The 27,946-nt window shown below is 43.4% G+C and overlaps 2 protein-coding genes across 2 annotated transcripts in view; one reads left to right on the top strand and one right to left on the bottom strand.

Moving 5' to 3' along the window:
- Positions 1–7,363: 7,363 nt before the first annotated feature.
- Positions 7,364–27,946, top strand: part of SLC4A8 (solute carrier family 4 member 8) — a 70,584-nt gene continuing 50,001 nt past the window's right edge. The window contains exons 1-2 of the mRNA XM_024122887.3: positions 7,364–7,445; positions 25,195–25,276. Of these exons, the coding sequence (XP_023978655.1) occupies positions 7,401–7,445; positions 25,195–25,276 (127 nt within the window). The 5' untranslated portion in view covers positions 7,364–7,400. The remainder of the gene's footprint in view (positions 7,446–25,194; positions 25,277–27,946) is intronic.
- On the bottom strand, positions 22,181–22,830 carry LOC102973399 (THO complex subunit 7 homolog). Its single transcript, XM_055085632.1, has one exon. The coding sequence runs from the start codon at positions 22,828–22,830 to the stop codon at positions 22,216–22,218; it is 615 nt and encodes a 204-aa protein (XP_054941607.1). The 3' UTR covers positions 22,181–22,215.

Raw genomic sequence — 27,946 nt, 5'->3', positions numbered from 1 at the left:
GGCCTCAAGGGGTGTTTCAATGAGAGTAGAAGTAGCTCGGGTTGAATTTATATCTATGTCAGATAATATGTTTCTAGAGATAAGAGGCAGTAATAGTTATTTTCAGAACTTCATGAGAGTTTGTTCAGTAAACTAATGAATGGGTATCACTGACAAGCTTTCCAAAGTGGAAATTATATGAAACTGTAATCTGATGGGAAAGGGTAACAGAGGGGAAGCCCTTGGTTTCTGCTATGGGGAGTTCATGTCAATTCTAAAGGAGATTCACAATTCACTGTTCAATTGAAGGCAATTCAACTTTATGCAGGAAACGGCTGAATGGAATTATATTTCTAGGAATCCACACAATGAAGTGGAACGCCTGAGTAGTTCTTGACCCAGCTCTGCTACTAACTGGCTTGGGCAAGTCTGTATTTTAGGCACATTTCAGCTTTCTAGTCTGTGAAGTGTTCTGTGTACATTTACAGACCCGTTGGAGAGAAATGAGATAAGGTGATAAAAACACTGAGCATATAGAATTATACAGATGTGGGGTATTGAATTTGCAGCCACCTTAAGGATATACTAGGCCTACTGGCTACAAGTGAAATAAGAACTTCCCTACTTAGCATAACAAGCTCAAGAGGTCTTATCCCCAAGAAGATAAGATATGGAGTGAAACCACTGTAAACAGGCTTGTTTTCTAAGCAGGGCTAGGTTTGGTTAGAAACGGATAAGATAAATGTATTTAAGGAATACAAATGTGTTCAAATCTGATATCAAGGACTTGGCAAGTGGTCCTTGGTTAACACCTGTTTCTCCTAAATTCCTGAATGACTTCCTTCCTATGTGGATCTGGAAATCCCAAAATTTTTTTCTTCAAGATCTGCTTTTCTGTTTTGTTCTGATCCCTCTATAAGTCCTTTCCTTCTGCCTCTGTCCAAATATCTCAATTGTGATTCCAGAGAAAGCAGAACGTAGGTTTCTGCCAGTTTACATGGGTTCCGTCTACCAGAACCTTACTTTAGTCTGGAGCAAGGTGTAAATGAGTACAGTATAGGAAATTTCTTTTATTCTTTCTTCTTTTTTTCTGGCTGTGCGACTTTCAGGATCTTAGTTACCCGACCAGGGATTGAACCTGGGCCCATGGCTATGAAAGCACCCCCCACTGGACCGCCAGGGAAGTCCCCAGTATAGGCAGTTTCTAGGATGATGATGACAAATGGAGGGAGAGTGATTTTCCCAGTCAAGAGTCAGTTTTTGTGGCGCTTCATTGTTCTTCCCTATGATGTGTGGTGTCCCAGGATGGCAGCGTGCTGTGAACCAAGAAAATCGTATTCCGTAGTCTCTTTAGATATGCTGTGACTTGGTAAGAGCTGAAGGCATATCATGCACCTGCATACCATTTCAGCTTGACAAAGAATAGTGTCTCTCTCCTGCTCACCACTCCCTTCACAGGAAATGCTCCCAGACAAACGCACAGCAAGCCCTCATTAAGTCTTTCCTCAGATCCTGATGTCTTTTCCTCCAACATTTCCTTGGGTGTAGATGTATAAGTAAGAGGAAGCAGGAGAAAGCAAATCAGGTATAAGATGCACCTGGGAATTGGGAGCTACCTAACGGTAAGTAAAGACTAGAACCTCTGCCCTGGCGGCTCTTTTGACAGTTTAAACAGGGCAAGAAATATGGTAAGTTGATGGAGAAATTAAGATGCTTTAGATGGAAAAGTTGGTTGCAATGATGTGAGAACACTTTCCTCAGACCTTCTGTGTTTCTTGTGTTTTCACCTTTTTCGTCTCTGAATAAGAGAATTTCAATGTTTTCCAGCCAGTATTTAAAAATAATATAGGCGCTCTTTCCCTGCTTCGCGCGGAGGGGGAAGCTAGGGTGCATTCAAGATTCGGCTCCACCTGTAACCCACTGCCATGGCCGAAGAAGGCATTGCTGCTGGAGGTGTAATGGATGTTAATACTGCTTTGCAAGAGGTGCTGAAGAGCACCCTCATCCACGATGGCCTAGCACGTGGAATTCGCGAGGCTGCTAAAGCCTTAGACAAGCGCCAAGCCCATCTTTATGTGCTTGCATCCGACTGTGATAAGCCTATGTATGTCAAGTTCGTGGAGGCCCTTTGTGCTGAGCACCAAATCAACCTGATTAAGGTTGATGACAACAGGAAACTAGGGGAATGGTTAGGCCTCTGTAAAACTTGACAGAGAGGGAAAACCCTGTAAAGTGGTCGGTTGCAGTTGTGTGGTGGTTAAGGGCTACGGCAAAGAGTCTCAGGCCAAGGATGTCATTGAGGAGTACTTCATTTATTTTATTATTTTATTTTTTTTGAGGAGTACTTCAAATGCAAGAAATGATCAAATAAAAAAACTGGGCTCTTGTTCCTCATAAATTAAAAATAATAATAATAATATAGGTAAGGTGCCTAGTGGAAAATTTGGGGCTTTTTTTACTTACCTGAAAAGAGAGTCTCACAGATTTTACCATGTCCCCGGGGGTTCAAGACCTAAGCTCTCCCCACCAAAGTCTAAGAACACTGGTATTAGAGAAGGAAGGATCTAGAGACAAAGTTGGAAGGCTAGCCACCTTTGGAAGCCATGAAGAGAGGGTGGGAGGCTACAAAAGTTAGGGAAGGACAAAAGCCCAGGCAGCCCCATGGGAGGCAGTAGGTGGTTAAGCGTGTGCACTCTGCAATCAGATACATCTGAGCTGAGAGCTCAGTGTCTCCATATATTAACTGTGCTTGCTGCGTGAACTGGGGCAACTTGCATCTCTAAGCCTCAGTCTTCAGTGTTCTCATCTGTAAAATGGGATGATAGAACCTACCTCATAGAGTTGCTGCAAGCCTCCTTGCTTCCCTGTGGTGTGTGTGTGTGTGTGTGTGTCTGTGTGGTCTCTGTCTTTACCCATATTTTGCATTTTCCTGTCCATTTTATGACTCCTTCTAGGCCAAGAATTCTGTGCAGTCCTCAGAAGTTTCTGAGTTCTGTTTTGATGTTTTTTCTGCTTTCTTTAGAAGAATAATCAGTGTGAGGTGGTGTCCTTGGCTGAAAATCCTCCTTCCAGCTCCTCCCACGCCTCTTTGCTGGCCAGGCTGAGAGCAGCGTATCTGCACTTTTCCAAGCAGTATAGGGAGCAGTAGTGGCTGGGAGCCTAGAACCTGGAACCTGGAGCCAAGTGAGCTAGCCTCCTTTGGGAAGGAGAGACCAAAACAGCCCTGGGAGGGGAGAGCCTGTCTGCAGCGCCCCAGAGAGCAGCTGCCTCAGGGCAGCCTAGTTCCTTTTGTAATTTGCACAATAGACCAGAAGATGGGGCTCTTGACCCTGAGTCAAGGGCCAGAGGCTCTGACTTTTTCTACATTTGAACTGGAGGAAAATCAGACCCACTAGAGCTCCCAGCAATCCTCTACCTCCTCATTCTCCCTGCCCTGACCACTCACGCCCACTCTCATGAGAGCACCATGGGAGCTGGCTTTCTAGGGAGTGGGGAATGGAGGACACATCTTCCCTTTGGTCGCCATCCTTGGCCCCTCATTTATAACCTTGGCAGGGTATAAATGACCCCCTGCCTCACGTTTCCCCCTCTAAACCATCCTGCCCCCAGTGGCAGATTTCAGCAATGGTACCATTTATATAGGACAGTGTTGCATTGTGGCCAAGAACTCTAGAATCAGACAGATTCATCCTTGACTCATCTCATCAGATGAGACTCTCCTCACCTCCTCAGAGAAGACCCCCTGACCACCCCATCTAATGTAGCTCTCCCCACCCCCCTGCCCATTACTCTTTTTTTTTTTTAAATAAAAATAAATTTATTTTTAAAAAAAAAAAAGAACTCATACTTTTGGAAGACCTGAGGTCTTCTATTTGAATCTCCAGTTTATTCATCTCTATTAATAGATAAATACTTAATTAAAAGACTATTTTAAGAAAAAAACTGAACATATCGTAAGCAACAGACAACAGGTTTAAATTCAGAAGACCCAGGAAAACACTTCAGAGAGGGGTCCTTATTATTTGTTATATAAAAATTGGAAAAATAGATAATTCTTGAGGCAGAGCAGGCCCAGAATGCAGTGCTGCTTGGGTACCACTCTTCCCATCTGGCTCTCATCTTGAATATGCTCCACTCCTACCCAGGCAGGACCCACTGGAAAGCATGCCGTGGCTGTCACTGTGAAGGACATGTGTTTTTGCCAGGAAGAGTCACCATGAACATGCAGTAGTGCTTGAGGAACTTACATTCATCATTTAGGATATAATATACAAGTACACTCATCAAATTGAAGACCAGGAGACAGTTCTTAAGAAAGAATGACCATTAACCTATCAACATCTAGCTCTGTAACATATACAGAGAGATTAGGCCAAGCCTCAGTGAAAGCATGGACTCACTCAGAAGTCACTAGCTCAGCAGAACTCTAAGAAAAACATTTCATTAATTAACCATGGACTTTACTGCCAATACCAACAGAACATATTCTATCATGGTGTGGTGATGGCACCTCTCTCAGTGTAATGTTTGAGTATAAATGCCCATTACTCTTTCACATAACTTTGCAATTTACTTCACAGCAGCTCTTATAACCTGTAATTGTCTTGTTTTTTTTACTTGTTTGCTGTCTCCCCACTAGACTGTAAGGCTCAAGAGGTCAAGACCCTGTTTGTTTTATTGCTGTTTCCCTAACACTCAATGCTGAATACATAGATTCTCAGTAAATATGTTCTGAATTAATAAATGATCAAATCCCAGCTTAATGACTGCTTAACCTTGAGAAAGCTGCTAAACTTCTCAGCTTCAGTTTTCTTACCAGTGAAATGGAGAAATAATGGAGAGTTAGGAATATTAAATGACACAGTGAATTTAAACCCTGGGCCTGGTGCATGGAAGTGTCCTTTAAAATTTTCAGCAGCGTCCTACTTTCTATCACATGAGAGAAAAAAAAAGTATGAACTAATTAGCTGGCTCTCTATAATTTGGCCATAGTTTTTTCTTCACCACCATTTTTACTTCCTACTGCTCTTCTCTATAACTTTCTGCTTTGGTCCAAGTTGTGGCTATCCTGAATGGGTCATGTGCATTCCTATTGTTAAATCTTTGCCCAAGAATTGAGATGCTTGCTCTCCTTACCTTGGCTCGACCGTTTTCAGATTTAGCCCAAACCCATGTCCTCTGTGTCATGTTCCTAAAGTGTCCCAAGTCATAAAGATCATTTTCTCTTCTGAATTTTTATAAACTTTGTTGTCTATATTACTCATATGGCTCTTGTTTTATGTTCTATTATCTTGTCATCATATTAACATATATCCTATTTCCCTGATTAGACTGTAAGCCCTTTGGAGATATGTATTTTATTTTATTTTTTAATTAATTAATTAATTTTTATTTATTTATTTTTGGCTGCGTTGGGTCTTCGCTGATGCGCGCGGGCTTTCTCTAGGTGCGATGAGCAGGGGCCACTCTTCGCTGCGGTGCACAGGCCTCTCATTGTGGTGGCCTCTCTTGCTTCGGAGCACGGGCTCTAGGCATGTGGGCTTCAGTAGTTGTGGCACTTGGGCTCAGTAGTTGTGGCCCGTGGTCTCCAGAGCACAGGCTCAGTACTTGTGGCTCACGGGCCTAGTTGCTCTGCGGTATGTGGGATCCTCCCGGATCAGGGCTCGAACCAGTGTCCCCTGCATTGGCAGGCGGACTCCCAACCACTGTGCCACCAGGGAACTCCCTGTATTTTATTTTAGATTTTTCTGCATCTTCAGTGCCATTTGGGCTTGTACTTAGTAGGTGTTCAATATGTTTTTGGTTAGACTGAATTAAAAGCACATATATTCACTTATGTATTTATAAATTATGTATATATATTTATACAACTTGTATAACTTACATATTTATAGCTATGTTCTATGTGCCCAGCATTCTTTTGAGGCTCTGTGGAGTATACAGAAGGGCATAAGAAAAATAATTTTGCCTTCAAAAACTTACAATATTATAGTAAGCTAAAGTCAACATTTAATGAAAGTACTTAACCACAGCATGGTAACTGCTATAAGAAAGTTATGAGGTGCTATGAAGATTCAGAGGAGGGAGTGATAACATCTCCTAGGGGTGTTGGGGAGAGTTGAGGTTTCTTGGAAGAGGTAGCCTTTGAGACTAACTTTGAAGGATGATTAAGATTTCAATGGGCAAAAATGGGGGTGAATTCCAGATTCAAGGGACAGGATTAGTGAAGTGATGAATTAGGGAAGAGACTGTGGTAATGAACACTAAGAAACAGGACCAACGCCTTAAACCAGAGACCAGAAACATGGTTCTGCCTCAGGGACACTGAAGCACAACCTTGTTTCAGATTTTAGGGCCAACACAAGGAGTGGTATGCAGGGGTTGAAACTTTAACATGCACAAACCATACTATTTTCCCCAAGTGTAGCTTCTTTGGAGGCTGAGGATGATTTGCAACTGGTCTTTTTCCTATAATAATGTGGACTCACCTACAGTCTGATAGTGGACATAAAGCAAAAACCCCTTTCCTCCTCTTGGGGACAGAGGATTGGCTGGATTATGGCCAGCCTCTCTTTTCTTTTAAACTCAAATCAAACTGAATGTGTTACTCATGGGTTTCTAACCTTGCCTTAGATCAGTAGTTCTTCTGTTGTTAAATAATTTGCCTTAGATCATTTCTTGGAAAAGCTGGAAGCATTTCTGTGGAATTATTTCAACAATCATCCTTAGCTCAACTCTGTGCTTGTACTGCCAACCTGAGACCCAGGGAGAAGACCTAAACTGCAGTGAGTCCCTGGAGGGGATCGGATCACTGCCTGCCTACTTCTCGTTAATACTCTTTAAGCTGGTCACTAGCTCGAGGATTAACAAGTAATTTTAGAAGGCCCTTCCCCCTCACCCTCAGTTCCTTCCTTCTGCAACCCCAAGGGATGGTTCCCCAGAATTTAAAAATCAACACCCAAGGAACAAAATCACGCTAGACAAAACCCGACACTTTCTCAGTTTTCAAGGGTCAGGTGCATCCACAAATAGAAGCACGAAATTTTCAATCTCTAGCAAGCAGTCGTAAAGACCTTCAAACCCAGAGGCCCCTGAGAGGAGGGAGGCGGTTTCCATGGCAACCGGGCCCCGGAGCGGTTGGCTCTCCCGGCTCCCTCCTCCTCCTCCTGGTAGTCCAGGGTACCGCCGGACAGCGTCCTCCGGTGCTCCGCGCCCTGATTGGCCGCACAGGCCGCGCGTTGATTGGCTGCGGCGAGGCCTCGCGGGCCGGCGGCTATGGAGAAGGCAGCGGCGGTTGATGGTTGACTGTTGGCTCCAGGATAGGGGTCGCCGCTCGGGCGATCTCCTCAAACCCGACCAGAGTGCGTGGACTGCTGACGTTCGGCCTGGAGCCCACGGGCGAGACCTAGTTGGGCTCCGCCATGCGGGCGGGGAGTAACGAGCCGGACGGCGTCCTCAGCTATCAGGTAGGGCCCCGCCTCCCGCCCCTCCCCGGGGCTCAGCCTTCTCATCCTCTGCCCACCCTCCTTTCTCTGCCCCGGAGTCGGGGCTCCGCAGGCCACTCCCTGAGGGCGAGGGGAGGCCAGCTCGGGACACCAGGGGGCGCTCCGGGCGGTCGGGGATCGGGCCCGGGCTGCGAATGGGTGACCTTGGGCCAAAAGGGGGAGCCGCATCCTTTGCGTGGCCGGCTGAGGAGCCCTGACGGCCCGCCGCCGGTGACCTCTGTTCTCCTCGTATCCTCCTTGCTGGGAAAGAGGCTGGCTTCTGGCCTTGCCGTGTCCTGCTGGAACGTGGGAGAAAGGGTAGCCAGGGACCTTGCTCTGGTGAGGCATGTCTCCTCTTTGTGTTTTTATTTCTGGGGGTTTCTGGTTCCTCACGAGCTCAGAGGAAGAGCTGGAAAGACTTGAGGCTGAGACCAAACCCTAAACCTTGTCAGTGTGGTCAGCTTTATGACTCCCTCCATCCCGTTGCACAGTCAGCTGTCAAGTTCTGGATAGGGAAGTGGAAATGCGCTGGGGAAGTGTTAAGGGGTCAGGGACAGGTGTTTAGTTAAAGGAATGAGGAAACTAGGTTTAAGTAGCTGATAACCCAACTGTTGGGGTGGCTAATGTAAGGTAAAGCATTGGACTAGGGGTCAGAGACTGTAGGTTCAAATCCTACGTCTACCTCTCACAGGCTTTGTGACCTTGAGTAAGTCACTTGCCTCTTTGAACCACAGTTTCCCCATCTAGCAAAATGGGAATGATAATATCGGCTTTGCTTACCTCACAGGGTGATTTTGAGGACGAAATGAGGTGCTGTTTGTGAAAGAGCTCTGTAAAATGATGTTTATTGTGTGGCAACCAGTATAGGAGTGGGAGCTCATTGAATTCTCACTCCCCCCTTTCCTGTACCCATCACGTGACGATGTGGTTACTGCTCTGGAAAGAGGTGTTGAAGGGAGGTCAAGTCTGAAGTGGAGGGCTGTGAAGAGAATGATGGACCTTCTCAGAAGGATGACAGGTCTTGAAACAAGGGCCATGTTGACGTCAGGATGGTTTCTGTAAAGAGGCAGAGAAAACTTGAGTTTGTAGCAAAATGGGTATCACTGACTCACTCCTCTTCTTCCTGGTAATAGTTTACTACTAGATGATCCCATTGAGTGTGTGTGTGTGTGTGTGTGTGTGTGCGTGTGTGTATGTGTGTGTGTGAATAACCATTTTAATCAGTCACACAAATAAATGTATTATTTATAAACTGTGATGTGTGCTTAGAAAGGAAGATATGCAGTGCTGTGAGTGTATATCACAATGGTTCCAGCTTTGGTCTCAGATCACATATTTTGCTAAGGAAGAAAATTTGGGCAAAGATCTAAAGAATAAGTGTCAACTGAGGGAAGAGGGAGATCAAAGGGCTTTGGAGACAAAGAACAGCAGAGGGGGCACATCTGGTTAGAAGACCTGAAAGAAGGCCATTGTGGATGGAGCCATAGGGAGCAATGAGGGAAATGGTGTGAGATGTACTCTGGGGTCATAACATACAGAGAGAAAGAGAAAAAGAGAGGAGCCAGAGAGAGAATGAGAGCTAATGAGATCATGATTACATTCTCCTCCTGAAAGATTTCTCTGGCTGCAGCGGGGAGAACAGGCTGGAACGAATGTGAGGAGACAGTTTCCTTAACATGCAGAATGTGTTCCAGTTGTATTGTCAAGATCATAATAACCCCCAGGCTTCTGTTAGTGCTCTGTGAAAATGATAATTCCTGAGTGCTTCTGGGATAGGACAGAAAATAATTATCTCTTTTATATCTAGTTCATGAAACTTTTGTAGGCAGTGGGGTGACGAGAGAGCAAAGAATAGCGTGGGAACTGCAGGACCTCGTAAAGGCTGAGTCAGGTGATGGGCAAATGGGTACTTGAGATATAGGGTGGAAAAGAAACAAGGGTAGAAGGAGGAAAGGAAATGGGGGTGACTTGGGGGAGACACAGTCAATCGATTGAAAATTACCAGCTAAGCCTCCTATGTGCCAACTGAGCTGTGTGGAAGGGAGCGGGCATTGCAAAGTGAGCAGACTGTGTAACTTGTTGTAAACTGAGATTCCAGGCATCACATCTAAATAACCTAAGTCTAGGCTGTTTTCTCTGGTTTGGACTACTGTGCTGGCTCCTAACAGTTTCCTTCTGCTCTTCCTTCTACAGTCCACTTGCCCCATGGCAGCCAGGGAGAGTTTTGTTTTTGTTTTTTGGCTGCGTTGGGTCTTCGTTGCTGCGTGCAGGCTTTCTCTACTTGCGGCAAGCGGGGGCTACTCTTTGTTGCAGTGCATGGGCTTCTCATTGTGGTGGCTTCTCTTGTTGCGGAGCATGGGCTCTAGGTGCACGGGCTTCAGTAGTTACAGCATGTGGGCTCAGTAGTTGTGGCATGCAAGCCCTAGAGCACACAGGCTTCAGTAGTTGTGGCTCACGGACTCTAGAGTGCAGACTCATTAGTTGTGGCACAAGGGCTTTGTTGCTTCACGGCATGTGGGATCTTCTCGGACCAGGGGTTGAACCCGTGTCCCCTGCATTGGCAGGCAGATTCTTAACCATTGCACCACCAGGGAAGTCCCAGAGAGAGCTTTTTTTTTTTTTTTTTTAAATTAATTAATTAATTTTTGGCTGTGTTGGGTCTTCGTTGCTGCCCGCGGGCTTTCTCTAGTTGCATTGAGCAGGGACTGCTCTTCCTTTCAGTGCGTGGGCTTCTCATTGGGGTGGCTTCTCTTGTTGTGGAGCACGGGCTCTAGGTGCGTGGGCTCAGTAGTTGGGGTTCGCGGGCTCTAGAGCTCAGGCTCAGTGGTTGTGGCACATGGGCTTAGTTGCTCTGCGGCATGTGGGATCTTCCCGGACCAGGGGTCGGACCCACGTCCCCTGCACTGGCAGGTAGATTCTTAACCACTGCGCCACCAGGGAAATCCCCCAGAGAGAGCTTTTTAAAAACACAAATCAGGGCTTCCCTGGTGGCGCAGTGGTTGAGAGTCCGCCTGCCGATGCAGGGGACACGGGTTCGTGCCCCGGTCCGGGAGGATCCCATGTGCCGCGGAGCGGCTGGGCCCGTGAGCCATGGCCGCTAAGGCTGCGCGTCCGGAGCCTGTGCTCCTCAACGGGAGAGGCCACGACAGTGAGAGGCCCGCGTACCGCAAAAAAAAATAAAAACACAAATCAGATGTCATATCGTATCTGGAAACCCTTCAGTGGCTTCCCAGTGCACTTTAGAATAAAATCCAAACTCCCTATTGTGGCCTACCAAGCTTCATTGTGACCAGGGCCTTGCCCACCCTACCTGATGACCTCTCCTCCACTCTCTCACTACGTGCCCCTGCACTGGCTATCTTTCTGTTCCTTCAATATGACCAGCTCCTTCACGCCTCAAGAGTGTTGTTCTTGTCATTCCTGTGGACATTCTTCTACCTGGGCCTTCTCATGACTCAACTCAGATGCCCCCTCCTCAGGGTGGCTTTCCTTGGCCTCGACTCACAGTTAATCTCTTTCATATGATTCTGCTTTCTTTTCTTAATAGCATATATAACTTATCTGGAGTGCTCTTGTTTTTATTTCTTGTTTACTATCTTTTCAAATAGAAGCTTCATGAGGGACCGGTTTGAAAATCTTGTCATCTGCACAGTACCTGGTATAAAATCTGTGCTCAGTTGCTGAGTGAATGAACGACTCTCTTGTGTCCAAAGTCAATGTACTTCTCTTTAAGGAGTTCCTGGTCTTGTCAGTATCAGCCCAGAGCCTCAGATGGCCATTGCTTTATTACACAAAAGCTCTCCTTTCTCTGCTGCTGTGCCTTCGCTCAGGTATTCTAACTGGAAAACTTTTCCCCTCCTCTCCACCTAGAATATACCATTTGAATCTTTAACGTCTGGCTCGACGTCACCATCAGAATTTAACACTCAGTCTCTTTTGCTCACAACTACCACCACGTGCTATAACTTCTTCCATCCCTTACTTGTGGAATCTACATGTTCATCTCTGCTGCTAACCTGCCAGCTCCCTTTCATGTTGTTGGTTATGTAAGTTAACTTGTATTGAGTCCTTGCCATGTGCCAGGTACGCTGCCAAGTGCTTTCCGTGCATTGTCTCCTTTAATTCTCTCAATGACCCTGAAACTTACATGCCCTTATTATGCTTATTTTCCAAATGAGGAAACCAAGATGTAGAGTGGTTAAGTAACTTCTAAGAAGTGGCAGAGCTGGCCGTCTCTAAAGAAGTGTCCTTAATCCCTCTACATTACCGTGGCTTGTGTCTCTGACACCTAGACCGGTGACTGATGAAAAATGAGCGCTTAAACATGTTTGGGAAGATACGTGTGGCAAGGTGTACAAAGGATGTATTAGAGTGGGAAGAGCTGGAATGAAGGAGGCCAGCTAGGCGGCTGTTGGTGGAGTTTAGGATGAGTTAATGAAGGCCTGCATTATTGAATTTTGATGAGATCTCCGGAGGTGGTTATTGCAATTTTAGGAGTCGGTGAGCTCTTAAAAGGGATAGTAAGAGTGGAAGAAGATCATAAAGCCTGAGGGAGAGCTCCTAGTTTGGACTGGAACTAGGGACAACTTGTAGCTTCAAAATTCTCCCGATCAGCACTTTCAGAGCTGAGCAGAAAGAATTTTTGGAAGAGAAGGCTGGAGAGGTTGAAACCAGCAGCACTTGAGCCAAGTGGTGCTGGGAACCGCAGGCAGGTTCAGAGAGGGTGCAAGTGGCGGAGAGGGGAGCAAGTGAATTGGGCAATTACCAAGGCTTTTGTGTGAATCCGGCCGGCTCAGAACGGGAAATTTTGAAGAAATCTTCAGAATAACAAATCCTGGTGAATGGCTGATAACTGGGAAGCTTGGCGGATGGGAAGAGAGTCACACTTTATGTTTTAAAGTAGCCCTGAGAAACTCTCGGGTGCTAGTGCTCAGCGGCCCTGGCACGGATTTGTGCTCCGTAAATATTTGCTGAGCGAATGAATGGCTCTGTAGAGAGCGGATAACTTTTCTGAGGGTCATGGTCAGTTCATGGGAAGCAGTCAGTATGTATTTGCTGAATGTTACTGAGCAAAAGTATCAACCATAGCAGCTTCTCCTCTTACTGCCTTGCAATGTACAATCCATAGGCTTCCAGCCCCTCTCCACACACTAGGTGTTCCTTTCCTGTGTGGGAATTGGGCAACATGTGAGCATTCTCTTTATCTGGCATCACCAGCTCTACTGGGGAGCTTCAGTAGGAGAGGTGTGGACTTTCCTGCCAAGCAGAGAATTGAGGCAGGCTGGGGGGACAATTCAGTTTGCAAATTTACTTCCTTCTGAACCTGTAGATAATTGTCTTAGCTCATGGTTTGCCTTGGCAGGGTAGACAGGGCTCTCAGTTAAGCCTGCCACAGCGGTTATCAGGACACAGAAAAGCAATGTGTTCTAAATCTGCTGCTAGGTAACAGCAGCAAATCTGAGATAATGGAGAGGTTGGTTGTTTCCTGTAAGGCAGTAACACGTTTACTCTGGTTTTGCTAGTTAGAAAGCCACTAATGTATGTATTAGCGTCTATTGCTGCCCTAACAAATGACCACACATTTACTGGCTTAAAGCAACACAAATTGATTATCTTACAGTTCTGTAGTTCAGAAGTTCAGCACAAGTCTCATTGCGCTAAAATCAACGTGTTGGACGGGGCTGTTTCTTTCTGGAGCTTCTGGGGGAGAATCTGTTTCCTTAACTTCTTCAGCTTCGTGAGGCTGCCTGCATTCCTTGGCTCACAGTTCCCTTCCTCCACAGTCAAAACCGGCAATGCAGCATCTCTCAGACCCTGCTTTTGTCATCAAACCTCGTTGTCCAGCTGCACTCTTCTGCCTCATTCTTCCACTTTTAGGGATACTTGTGATTACATTGATCCCACTGGATAATCCAGATAATGTCCTTATTTTAAGGTCCACTGATTAGCATCCCTGTTTCCATCTGCAACCTTAATTCCCCATTGCCGTGTAAGGTATCGTATTCATAGGTTCCAGGGATTAAGATGTGCAAGTCCTTTGGGGGCCATTTTTCTGCCAACCACGATGTGCTAGCTAGTAAGTTGTATGGAACAGGAGTGACTCCAAGTGGGGTTCAATAAAAAAGTCACTGAGAAACCAGAGCCACTTTGGAATTTTAGGCCCCTAGCAGGCTGCTGAAGAGTCAGAATAGGAAGCTCATGGGTGTTCAGGAGCTCACAGCCACTGAGAGGAGGTCTAGAACAGCTGCATACATCCTCATGGAACCCCTTTTTCTTGCTATAGGTTGTCTGCATTCATTGAGGAAGTCAAATTGAGAGCATTAGAGAGTTGGGGATCTGTGGGTCAGATTCAGTGATGGGCTCTACAGGGGGTCAGAATTCATGGGCTTTCTGGATGAAGAGGGAGTTGGAAGTAAATAAGGAGATGGAGAAGCATTGGAATTCTGGTCAGTAAAGGCAGTGTGAAGTACAAGGATTTAAGAAGGTAAGAATATGACGATCTTGAGCTGTTTTCACTGTGGACATTAATCCATGATTAGGTGACCAGAGCTCTCTAAAATGACCAGGTTCTTTGCTTTTGGCAATGTTAGTGTATGATGTTAATGCACTGTAGTATATAATGTTAACACAGACAGACTTGAGTTGACGTTCCTCCTATCTCACTTAACTCTTGTGAGGTCTTATTTAGCCTTGATTTAGGACTGTTGTGCGGATTAAGTGAGGTAAGATGTGTAAAGCACAATGCTAGGTATACAGTAAGTGCTCAGTAAATATTTGTTCCCAGTACTAATTGTGGTGACTCAGTTTGTTGATTAGAAACCCTGGAAGTCACTTCTGTATTTGTTGATTTAAAAATGATTGTGTATCAGAACTCAATAAATACTTGTTGTTGTTGTTGTTGTTGTTGGGTGGGTGGGGTAGGAGGGTGTTATCGGAAAACATTGGATAAAAGATGAAAGGGGGGTACTTCCCTGGTGGCGAGGTGGTTAAGAACCTGCCTGCCAGTGCAGGGGACACGGTTCGAGCCCTGGTCCGGGAAGATCCCACATGCTGCCGAGCAACTAAGCCCGTGTGCCACAACTACTGAGCCTGCGCTCTAGAGCCCGCGAGCCAAAACTACTGAGCCCGCGTGCCACAACTACTGAAGCCCGCGCACCTAGAGCCCGTGCTCCACAACAAGAGAAGCCACCGCAATGAGAAGCCCGTGCACCACAACGGAGAGTAGCCCCCGCTCGCCACAACTAGACAAAGCCCGCGCGCAGTAACGAAGACCCAACGCAGCCAAAAAATAATTAATTAATTAATTAAAAGAAAAAAAGATGAAAGGGGCTTTGGAGGTGAAAGAGTCTGAGACTGATTGCAGGAAAGGAGGCTGAGCTGAGTCTGGCAGTACTACGACCCTGCAGGTTCAGAGTGGAGCCGCAGCGAGGGGTCAGGGAGAGGGCTCAAGGTGGGCTCCACTGCCTGCTGCTTCCCCCTCGCCTGCAGCCTCTGTGTCTGCTTCAAGGATCTGGGACCATTATGTAAGACTCAGCCCCACCCCTGCCTTTTAATTTGTCCATTAACTGTAAGTGAGAATCTGGTCTGCTACTCAGTTGTAATTCATTCATTTGTCAAGGCTTATAACAGTGCTTTCTTTCTCACGATGTGCCTTGCAATTTCAATGTTTTAATGTGTATTTAACCCTCTTAGTTCTTTTTGTCTTACTTTGTCCTTCAGGTAGGCACCCAAGTCAATTCACATTTACATAGTGGGTCATTCTCATGAGCCAGTAAGACATACAGAAACAGGGTCTTTTCTCTAGTTCATCCTTCTTTCCCTTTCTCTTTCCCTCCCTCCCTCCTTTCCTTTTTCTCCTAAACTTATGCAGTGTGGTTCTCATGATTCTAATATTTTCTGAGTCACAAGCTCCCCTGAGAATCTGATGAAAGTTATGGACCCTCTCCCAAGAAAAATGCACCCTCACACATAATCCTCTGAAGCCCATTCATAGGAACCCTGGAAATCCATGGTTAAGAAATCCTCCCAGCCATAAATAATGACGGTATCAGAGGAAGTAATAATCAACTGGTGAGGAATCTGCAGCAAGCACAGACCAATGAGACTTGATGTTCCTTTCTTTTCATTTTTTATGATTTTAAGCAAACTTTAATAAATTTTTAATTTATGGAACATTTTAAGCATATACCAAAGTAGAGAGACTTGAAGTACCCCATGACCTGGCTCCAACAATGAACAAACAACCTATCTTGTTTCATTTATGGGTCTACCCATTCTCCAGATCCCAGACATCATATAATTAAGTATGTATCACTTAAGATTAAGGGCCCTTTTTTTAAAAAAGTGACATACTCACCGTATCACAATACAGGCATACCTTGGAGATATTGCAGGTTCAATTCCAGACCACCACAATAAAGTGAATATTGCAATAAAGCAAGTTGCACAAATTTGCTGGTTTCTCAGTACATATAAAAACTATGTTTATACTATACTGTAATGTAGTAAGTGTGCAATAGCATTATATCTAAAAATGTACATACCTTAATTAAAAAATACTTTATTGCTAAAAAATGCTAACCATCATCTGAGCCTTTAGCAAGTCATAATCTTTTTGCTGGTGGAGGATCTTGCCTTGATGCTCATGCCTACTGATGGATCAGGATGGTGGCTGCTGAAGGCTGGGCTGGCTGTTGCAGTTTCTTAAAATAAGACAACAATGAGGTTTGCCACATCCGTTTACTCTTCTTTCCACGAATGATTTCTCTGTAGCCTGCAATGCTGTTTGATAGCATTTTACACACAGTAGAACTTCATTCAAAATTGGAGTCAGTCCTCTCAAGCCCTGCCACTGCTTTATCAACTAAGTTCATGTAATATTCTAAATCCTTTGTTGTCATTTCAGCAATCTTCATAGCATCTTCACCAGGAGTAGATTCCATCTCAAGAAACCACTTTCTTTGCTCATCCATAAGAAGCAACTCTTCATCTGTTCAAGTTTCATGGTGAGATTGCAGCAATTCAGTCCCATCTTCAGGATCCACTTCTAATTCTAGTTCTCTTGCTGTTTCCACCACATCTGCAGTTACTTCCTCCTCTGAAGTCTTGAACCCCTCAAAATCATCCATGAGGGTTGGAATCATCTTCCTCCCAACTCCTGTTAATGTTGATATTTTGACCTCTACCCAAGAATCAAGAATGTTCTTAATGGCATCTAGAATGGTGAATCCTTTCCAGAAGGTTTTCTATTTACTTTGCTCCTACCCATCAGAGGATTCACTATCTAAGGCAGCTACAGCCTTATGAAATGTATTTCTTAAATAATAAGACTTGAAAGTCAAAATGACTCCTTGATCCATGGGCTGCAGAATGGATGTTGTGTTAGCAGGCATGAAAACAACATGAATCTCATCGTACATCTCCATCAGAGCTCTCAGGTGACCAGGGGCATTGTCAATGAGCAGTAATATTTTGAAAGGAATCTTTTTTTCTGAGCAGTAGATCTCAACAGTGGGCTTAAAATATGCAGTAAACCATGTTGTCAACATATGTGCTGTCATCCAGGCTTTGTTGTTTCACTGATAGAACACAGGCAGAATAGACTTAGCATAATTCTGAAGGGCCCTAGGATTTTGGGGATGGCAAATGAGCACTGGCTTCAACTTAAAGTCACCAGCTTCATTAGCCCTTAACAAGAGTCAGCCTGTCCTTTGCAGCTTTGATGCCAGGCATTGACATCCTCTGTAGCTGTGAGAGTCCTAGATGGCATCTTCTTCCAATAGAAGGCTGTTTTGTCTACACTGAAAATCTGTTCTTTAGTGTAGCCACCTTCATCAATTATCTGAGATAGCTAGATCTTCTGAATAACTTGCTGCAGCTTCTGTATCAGCAGTTGCTGCTGCTTCTTGCACATTTATGTTATAGAGTCTCGGCTTCTTTCCTTAAACCTCATGAACCAAGCCCTGCTAGCTTCAAACTTTTCTTCTGCAGCTTCTTCACCTCTCTCAGCTTTCATAGAATTGAAGAGAGTTAGGACATTGCTCTGGATTACATTTTGGCTTAAGGGAATGTTGTGACTAGTTTGATCTTCTATCCAGAACACTAAAACTTTCTCCACATCACAGTAAGGCTGTTTTGCTTTCTTATCATTCGTGTGTTCACTGGAGTAGCACTTTTAATTTCCTTCAAGAACTTTTCCTTTGCATTCACAATTTGGCTGTTTGGTGCAAGAGGCCTAGCTTTTGGCATATCTTGGCTTTCAACATGCCTTCCTCACTAAGCTTAATCATTTCTGGCTTTTGACTTAAAGTGAGAGACGTATAACTCTTCCTTTCACTTGAACACTTAGAGGCCATTGTAGGGTTGTTAACTGGCCTAATTTCAATATCGTTGTGTCTCAGGAAATACGGAGGCCTGAAGAGAGGCAGAGAGATGGGGAACTGCTTGTCAGAACACAGACAACATTTATGGATTAAGGTTGCTGTCTTAAATGGGCATGGTATGTGGTGCCCCAAAACAATTACAATAGTAGTATCAAAGATCACTGATCACAGATCACCATAACAATATAATAATAATGAAAAAGTCTGAAATATTGCAAATTACCAAAATGTGACACGGAGACATGAAGGGAGCAAATGATGTTGGAAAATGGTGCCAATAGTCTTGCTTCATGCAGGGTTGCCACAGACCTTCAATTTGTAAAAAATACGATATCTGTGAAGTGCAATAAAGTGAAGCGCAATAAAATGATGTACTCCTGTATTATTATTAAAAATTGACAGTAATTCTTTTTTTTTTTTTTTTTTTTTTTTTTTTTTTTTTTGCGGTATGCGGGCCTCTCACTGTTGTGGCCTCTCCCGTTGCGGAGCGCAGGCTCTGGACGCGTAGCCTCAGCGGCCATGGCCCACGGGCCCAGCCGCTCCGCGGCATGTGGGATCCTCCCGGACCGGGGCGCGAACCCGGTTCCCCTGCATCGGCAGGCGGACGCGCAACCACTGCACCACCAGGGAAGCCCCGACAGTAATTCTTTAATATAATCATATACCCATCCAGTTGATTAAATTTCTGTTAGCACCTTATAGTTTTTTAAAATAGTTGGCTTATTTGAACCAGGATCCAATCGAGGGCCACACATTCACATTCAAGCCTGACCTTTCAAATGCTCTGGCTGATGGTGTTTGACAATGGCTCTGTTTTCTTTGGCAGGACAAAGAAAGTGGATGAACATTTATTCAGTGACTTTAGACTGTGATTAACCAATCTAAACTAGGGAAACAAACAACAAGTTGATTTTCAGCCTGAATATTTTAGATGATTGACCTTGCTCTTTATATTTTGCTTTTATAGTCTTAGAGTCAAGAAATCAGTCATCCCTCCCTCTGCATCACAGCCCTGCTCCAGATTCCTGCTGTGTTCTATGCTGTGTGAGGTGTCTGTGGACAGTACTAAGCCTTGTAATTAATTGGTCCCTGCCCTACAGATATACAAACCTGTGGGGAAGCCAACATGAAAAATTACTCGTATATATGTATATAGGTATACATATATGTGAAGTTTTATGAGGAAATATATATCATATGAGAGTTAAAAAAAACTAATAAATATTTACTCATCAAAATGTATTGGATACCCACCACATACTGGACATTGTACTAGGTGCTAGGTACATAGTGGTGAACATAAGACACAGTACCTACCCTCCTGTAACTTACAGGAGCACAGGCTACTTACAATGGTAAGCTACTGTATTAGGCTCTGGGAGAACAAAAAGATGAGAATATGTGACTCTTGCTGTCAGGAAATTCACAGATAACAAATAACTCTAAAATAAAGGTAAGTTTTTTCCACCTAAAAGTTACTCTTCAGAAAGGACTTGACTTATTTTATGAGAGTCTTTACAACTTAGCTGGAAGTGAAACTGACATGCTCTGGGAAATTGACTCAAAGCAGCTATGGTAATGAGGAAAACATTGATGTTAAAGATGTATCTGAAGATTTTGAATAACATTACTTTATAAAATGTGAGAAAAGTAGTATTTCTAAGTTAACATATTATTTTACGTATCTGTAATCGTTTGTAAATATTTCAGTATGAATACTAAAAGATAAGGATTCTTTAAAAAATAAGCATAGTACCACCTAAAGAGAAAATAATAATTTCTTTAATATCATAAAAGATAAAAACTTCTGATTGTCTCAAATGTCATAACTTTAAAAATTATTTTATAAATAACTAAAAATTATTTTAGTTTAAATCAGTATTCAGATTAAGTCCACATATTGAGATTGATTTGTTGTCTCTTTTAACCTACTGGTTTTGCCTTCCTCTCTCTCTTTCTCTTCTTGCAATTATTTATTTTAAAAAAGATGGTGGGGAGAGGATTTGTTCTATAGCTGTAGAGTTTTCCATTGTCTGGATTTTGCTGATTCTATTCCTGTGCTATTTTTTTCCCACTGAACTCTGTTTCTTTGTATTTTCGGTAAATTGGTATTTGGATTTAGAGTCTTGATCAGATTCAGGGACAATTTATTTGGTGAGATTACTTCATGGGTGGTGATAAGGTCTCCCATTAGGAGGAACACAGTGTCTGGATGTCTCTCTTTCTGTGATATTAGTGGCCTTGAAAATCAATGCAGTCCATTAAGGATTGCAAAATGGCGATGTTCTAATTCTAACATTCCTTCTTCATTTATTCTTTTCTATAATAAGAAACTTCTCTCATCTACTCTATGGTACCACTCTACAGTACAATTTAAATAGGAAAGCTGGGATAAATTTTTACCATTTTGCAAAATAATGAGTTGGTTTGCTAGTATTATCCTCCAGTGTTGACCAATTAGCTAATTTTTAAAGTGACATGGTGAACTCATGGATTTAAACATATTTGATATATTCAATCTGTTACAGTTGTTACCCTTACTGATGTTCAAATTGTCCTGTTTTTGGCAAGGGACCTCTCTAAGTTGGATCTTGGGTCCTTTTGACACAACCCTCGTTGTCTTTGAGTGTCTTTTAAGAGAAAATGGCATTTTAAGAGACCACAATCTAGGTGCTAATGATACTTATTACTATTGGCTGATCATTTTTCTAGGTCTTTAGTCTGGACAGCTAGGAAATATAAATTTACAAATTTTAAAGCATTTAAAGATATATCATTGTTGATGCTAACAGTGCTTCCAATTCAAATTCAGGACTATGTGTCCTGCAACTGTATCTGCTTTCACACCTTCTGAGAACCCCAGGTCTCAATCACACTGACAGTGCCAGAGAAAGTTCACATAATCACTCATTTATTTTATCTCACAATATACAACAGTCTCAGAAAAATAACATCAACACTACAACCAACAATATGACAACTAAAAAGCAGTTTAAGATCTTTTCAAGTTCTTTTTGTCCTTAGGATATATGTCACTAAGAACGTTCTTAGGATATATGTCACTAAGAAGGTTCTTAGGATATATGTCACTAAGAACGTTCAGTCAGTTATAACTTTATGGTATAAAGTTACTTGGAATAAGTTCTCTTGGAATAGTTATGCCATCACTTTGGCACTTGTTTTCAATTTGTGGGAATTGCTTTTTAAAATGTAAAATTTTGGTTTTTAAAAAATTAATTAAATTAATTTTGTTCTAAAATTACGTAAAAAATGTGCAAAATAAGTTATCTTCAAAGAAATTTAGTTTCTATCCTTATCTTCTTTACCCCATTCCCTCCCTTCTCTGTAGGTAACTATTTAAAAACGTCTTTTACGGATCATTCTTCCTTTGTATGTTTTTAAGTGTAAGCAGATGTTTTTGTTCCAACACCCTTTCTTAGATAAAAGCAAATTAAACAGTTTCCTCCACCTTGCTTTTTATCTTTTTTATTTTTTTAAAGATACGAGTTTGTATTAAAATTACAAAAATGTAACATTATTAAGGTATGATTCATGCAAAGTGCCATGTTTCTGAACTAAAATAAATGGCTAAGGATGGAACCTAACAAGTATTAGACATGTAATTCAATACTTAAGACAATTACAAGTGATTCAGATTTAGTTTAATTTTTAAAAAAGATCATGAAATCCTTTTTGCAAGACTCTTGAAAATGACTCCTACTGAACAAAACGATAGAAAACATTTCAACAAAACATTTAACAACCACATTGCTCAAGTATTAAAGACAGAGATCTAGAAAGTAATACATATTGATTTACTTTGCATCTTGTAATTACCTCTGACATCAGTGATTCTTACTATCATGGAACCTCTCCCATAATAAGCATACATAACAAACATTTTGTACATATTTCACAAGTTCACAGCCCTCCTGAGAGCCTATTCATGGACTTCGTTTTCAAAAGTGGTAACGATTTCCAGAAATTGACTCATTTTCTCATATACATCCTAGAAATGCCACCTTCTCACTATCTTCCATTTATTTTGTGAGCAAATCAATGTTACCAGTTAAAAACTACCTAGAATACCAACAAGCACTAACATATCTGGCTTGAAAACATTTTATTAAACATTTTTGGACGTGGCTTCCTACCTTTTAAGTATAAAAAAGACATTTCCATAAAAACAAATATATAATGAAGTCATCTTCCTTTGTGTGAAGACATATGAATGAACTGTGCATTAATATTTAAAAGCAAAGTAGTTCACTGCCAAAACTTTAAATGTCTCAAGAGCACAACAAATTCTGAACACACTAAGATCATGGTGCTACTTCAATATTCTTGGGAATGGTGAGTGGTTAGTTGGTCTAGGGTTTAGGATCAGTTTTCATGCTTGTTTCTTGAGCTGCTTCTACCTTTGAGAGCTTTTCATCATTGTCCAGTGTTTGCTTAAGTTCATGGAGGATACTAAGAAGAACGTAAAACTGTTTCCTTCTCAATTCCAGCGTATATTCAACACTTGCTTTAATATGTGAAAGATGCTCTAATTCTTTTCCCAGAGCCTCTAGTTTCTTTAATGTCTCACGCCTGTCTGGATGACGGTGGATCACTTTTGCCAATGCATCATATTCTTGGTGATTTTTTCGTATTCGTTTTGCCTGAAGAATTTGCTTTTTGCACTCAGCAATTTTTTTACGTGCTCCAGCAATGCTACATTCTGTTTCTTTGTAAATTTTTTCATAATTTGCCATTTCTCTGAGATTCATATTATATACCAGCAAAGTTTTGCCCATTGAAAATTCACATTGGGACAGTGTGCTCAGCATACGTTGGTACTGGCTGTATTCCTCTTCCTGGGATCCAGAGTTGCACCATTTAATGAAACTTTTCACTAGCAGATTAATTCTCCGATCATCTCCAGCGCCATCTCCATCAATTAGGAGACGCTTCCGTATGATTTCGTCGTCAGTCACGGGTCCCATGGCGTGGGCGGCGGCGGCGGCGGCGGCGCAAGCTGAGGCGGCGGTTGGCGGCAACGGAGGTCAAACTCCCACAATGCAGCCGGGTAAACAGCTATGGAGGCGGTGGCGCCTGCGGCCGTCGGTGGCGCCTGCGGCCGTCCGCGCCGGCGCCGCCGCCGCCGGCGCCTCCGCACGGGTCCCATGGCGTGGGCGGCGGCGGCGGCGGCGGCGCAAGCTGAGGCGGCGGTTGGCGGCAACGGAGGTCAAACTCCCACAATGCAGCCGGGTAAACAGCTATGGAGGCGGTGGCGCCTGCGGCCGTCGGTGGCGCCTGCGGCCGTCCGCGCCGCCGCCGCCGCCGCCGCCGCCTCCGCCGCCTCCGCCGCCTCCGCCTCCGCCGGACCTGAGCTCCCCGCACTCCCCGGGGGCGGCCGCTCCACCTTGCTTTTCAAACTTAATATTATATCTTGGAGATTATTCCATGGTAGTAATAATATATAATTTAAAATATGTCTATAAAACTAAATTCATAAATAAAATACTGTAAATTGACATTTGACTATTTTAAATACTTCCCTAAAAGTTTGGCCTCGAAAACTGTTTTTGAATCTTTTCATTGGGAAAATGGATTGCTTTATGTTCAGGGTTGCCTTATTTGGGAGCATAGGTGGTCAAGTATAAAACAGTAAAATTAGAACCGGAAGCTGGAAATTTGAGCAGGATCTACAAGGATGGTGAGGATTTGGTGTGCTGGAGAGATGGGGAAGGGCCTGCTAGATGACGAGACAGTGTGGAATGTGTATGGTGCCTACAGGATCAGAGAGCCTGGCTAGAGCTGCAGGTTTGGTAAAGGAAATTGTCAGGGAAATAATTATTTGAAATAATTCAGGATCTGGTGAGGGTCTTGATAAGGTGGATGCCATTATCTATGTTCTTTTAACAAAGATTTATTGAGCACCTACTATGTGAAAAGTCTGCAGGGTGCAGGGGAAACGGGAAGAAAGATATGGTCCCTCCCTTAAGGAGCAGAGACATTTCATTACTAAGGAGAAATACAATGTGCTATGGGGGCATACTAATGGGAGGTAGTCAGGGAAGCCTTCTAAGGAAGTGCATTTAGGCTGAGATCTATGGGATGATGAATAAGTGTTAGCTGCTGGTGATGGATGTGGGAGTAGCAGGGAGAGGGTGATAGTTCTAGGCCTAGGGGCAGCCCTCAGGGAAGAAAATGAGTGTGGTTCCATAACTGAAAAAATGTCCTCTATGTTTGAAAGGGCTGGACAGTAGAGGATAGAGAGGATGAGAGATGAGAGTGAATTTGAGAGAAATTGCAAACGAGGACTTGATAAGAAAAAAAGAACTGTTTCCTGGAAGGCATATGATAGGTACTCAATACATGGAGTGGATGAATAAATAAGTTTGAGATTTCAAATGTGTACTAAGAAATGATGGAGTCATGGGTAGGAGTAAATAAATGGGCACAGTAAACAAATGGGCATATGATAGGCACTCAATACATGGAATGGATGAATAAGTTTGAGATTTCAAATGTAGACTAAGAAATGATGGAGTCATGGGTAGGAGTAAATAAATGGGCACAGGGTACTAGTTTGGAAGGCAGATTAGTTGGGTTTTAGACACATGGATCTTGAGGCGTGACATTCTGGTTTGTCAAATACTAATCTTCACAGCTTCAGGCTACTGTTGAAATTGTAAGGCTCAAGAGTGGGAAACAAAAGATAGAGTGCTTTTCCTTGGGAATTATGGTTAGAAGAAGGAGATGAGACTTAGGATGGGACAGAAGAGCAGGGTGGAGAATTTCAAGGACAGAGTGGTAAACAGAGAGGTCAAGGAGACCAGCTGGTACCAAATGAGACAATGTGGTTGACACCACTTGCAAAATGCCAACATGTTATACAGACGTATGGGTGGAGTGGGGAGGGTTGGGAAAGGCACGGGATCTGCAGTCACAAGACCTGCACTCAGTCCTCGCTGTGCCTTTTACCATATTTCTGACCTTGGGCAGTAATTACTTAAAGTTTTCTGAGTGTCGGGCTGCTTATTTATGAAATGAGAAAGAATGACTGCCATGTTTGCATCTCAGAGATATTGTGAGATTGAAATTAAAAATATCTGTAAACCATTGGGTTTTCCCCCTCAGTGTTGCATAAAGGTTGTGGCATACACACGGTACTTGAGTGAGTGTTTTTTTGGGGGGGAGCTGTGCAGCATGTGGGATCTTAATTCCCCGACCAGGGATCGAACCCATGCCCCCTGCAGTGGAAGCGTGGAACCCTAACCACTGGATCGCCAGGGGATTCACTTGAATGAGTGTTTGAATGAATGTATGGGTATTACTGTGGCTACTAATTTATGTTTCAACAGAGACCAGATGAAGAAGCTGTGGTGGATCAGGGTGGGACCAGTACAATTCTCAACATCCACTATGAGAAAGAAGAGTTGGAAGGTAAGCACTGCTGTTCTATGTACTGAGGGAAATCAGCAAGAGGCAGCTTGGTGTGGGAGGAGCAGCTTTGCCATCAGGAGACCTGGGCTGGAGTCCTAACTCGTCTTCACTAGCTGTGAGACCTTGGGAAAAAATCACTTAATTTCACTTAGCCTCATTTTCCTCATCTGTTAAATAAAAGTAGGGATAATAATACCTGTCTTACTGTTAGGATCTAGTAGACAGCTTGTGAGACAGTGCTTTCAGCACAGTAAAGCCCAATATAAATATTAATAAATGACCTATTCCTTGAGAATGTGAAGCACTCAGATCAGTTTATTGATTCTTGACAACTGCTTGGAAATATAGATACAAATTTATACAAAAGAAAATAAAATACAAATAGTTTTAAAAACTCAGTTTGGCCATAAAACCCTGTTTTTACCCCATTTCCAGTGTGTGCTCTTCCCATTCCAACTATACCCATTTCTGCCTGGTGTTTTCATCTAAACAAGAAAAGGGAAAACTTACACACGCACCTATAACATATTTGCTGAGAGTTCACAGCATAGAGTTGTATAAAAACTCACTGAAGTGGAAGGGAAGGAAGAGGCCTTTTAATTGAACTGCTCTATCTAGTATACCTTATCAAGGCTCTTCTTCCTTTCTCTCCTCTCCCACCCCCACTCCCCCCAAGACCCTTTTGTGCTGTCCTTCTGCTTTCCTTTTCCCCACGGAGCCTAGTTTCCTGATAATGATGGCAATGCTCAGTTTTATTAAAGAAAGGCTTGCGTCCACTATAGCTTGAACGAGAACCCACATTTGGCTCAAAAGCCTTTGTGCAATCTCTGCAGCATCTCCTGCAACATTGAAGGCTATGATACAGCAACTTTCTAATGACTGAGACAGCACGTGAAGTGTTCTCTCTGTACTGCTTGTTCCTGTGCTGTTGTTTTTTTTTTTTCCATCAAAGTTGTACCGTCCCCAGAGAAAACTTGTCCTTTGGATGGGAGAGCCAAAGCTGTAGAGGCTGACTCATCCTCTGGGTCCGTTACCATGAGAACTTATGTGCGTGGCTCTGTGGAGGTCATTGGAGTTCAGACATATCAAGGTCAAGCTTTCGAAGTTATTTTGACCAGATGGAAGAGGAGCCAGTGTGGGTTTCAGCAGTTGGGAGAAAGGGGAAGAAGAAAGGGTGTGGAGGTGGGAGGCTAACATTTGTTGAATGATGCTTGTGTGACAGGCATTTGATTAGGCACTTTGTGCAGGTTGTCTTTTTAATCTTCACAGCAACCCAGGCAGGTAGGCATCATCCCTATTTTACGTGATGGGGAAACTGCTCAGGGTCATCTAGCCTAACAGCAGGTGAGGCTGGGATGGAATTCTGCTCTTTCCACTCTGCCACACTGCCTGCAAGGGAGGACGGTACCCAGCGTTAACCACCCAACCTCAACTTCTTGCTCCATCATATGAACATTTTGATGTGTTGCCCCACCCCTCCTTCTGCCCTGATAATCCTATTGCCTCCCTGCCATCTCACTGTACCGTGGGGGTACTTTTACTTTTAGTTTAGTTGTCTGGGCCCACTAGACCTTTGCCCTCAGCAAAGAGGTAACCATTTATGAACACTCTTACCTACTTGGGAGTAGAATAATAAGCCTGGGCAAACACTCTTGGATCCCGAGGACTGGATTCCATTACAGAGGTCAGCTGAGTAATTGGCAGTAGAAGCATCTTCTCAATATGACATCATCTATTCCTTACGTAGTATCCATTTTCCTGTAAAAGAAGGCCGTCTGTGATGATGGCATTGCTAGGGGAAAACAGTCCTTTATACATAGACCTTTTGGAAAACTAGAATCTTATTTACGTTAGCACTTAAAAAAAAAAAAGCACTACAGGTAATGGAGGACAAATAGTGCCCACTCCTCAGGGCTGATGTAGTTCTCAAGTAGCTCTGGAGAGGAGAAGAGGAAGTTGGGATTTGCTGTAGGATCGGCTATGCTGTGGGCCCCGCCCTGACTCACTCCGAGGGCAGCCCTAGGGCTCAGTGAGGCTGCGCTCAGGGAAGTGCTGTCTCTTGAAGGCGTGGAATAAAATCAGTCCCACTCTGATGGAAGACAAGTAAGTTGTTCTAACTGTGTTCTAATTTGCCATGTGTGACATGATACAAGGTTCTGCGGCTGCAGATAAAGCTCTGGGTCTTCCTTCCCCTTTGTTCTATACCCTCTACACCACGTGACATAAACCATTTTCAGAACTACTTCTGAGGTGTAGTCTCTGGACATTGTTAGAGACTTGTAAACGTGGTTTTTTTTGCAAAAATTAACTCCATCAGCAGGAGAAGGTGCATTAAACCATAACATCGCTTTTTTTATATACATGGGAAGAGTCAAAAGCAAACAGTAGGACAGATTTCCGAAGAGAAACTCACAAAGAGCAATAGTCCATGATTGCTTCAGTGGACTCTCCCAGTCCCGGAAGAACACTGAGCAGTGGCTTTAATTAGAGGAATGGCTTTTTCCGTCTTTTCTGGCAGATCATTATTCCTGATTAACTACTAGACTAATGAATCCTAGAGTAAGTTTGGTACCTTCTAATAAGTTTTTAACAGAGGTACGAGACATTTGGCCTTAGTTATAAGTTGAAGAAAAAAGGCTTGCATGTGCTCCACACGTTAGACTCCCCCCG

Source organism: Physeter macrocephalus, chromosome 6 (genome assembly GCF_002837175.3).
Source record: "Physeter macrocephalus isolate SW-GA chromosome 6, ASM283717v5, whole genome shotgun sequence".
NCBI lineage: Eukaryota > Metazoa > Chordata > Mammalia > Artiodactyla > Physeteridae > Physeter > Physeter macrocephalus.
This window is presented reverse-complemented; position numbering and strand designations above follow the sequence as displayed.

Bases quoted from the DNA above. Each gene is read 5' to 3' on its own strand.
- LOC102973399 (XM_055085632.1), bottom strand. From the start codon at position 22,830: ATGGGACCCGTGACTGACGACGAAATCATACGGAAGCGTCTCCTAATT.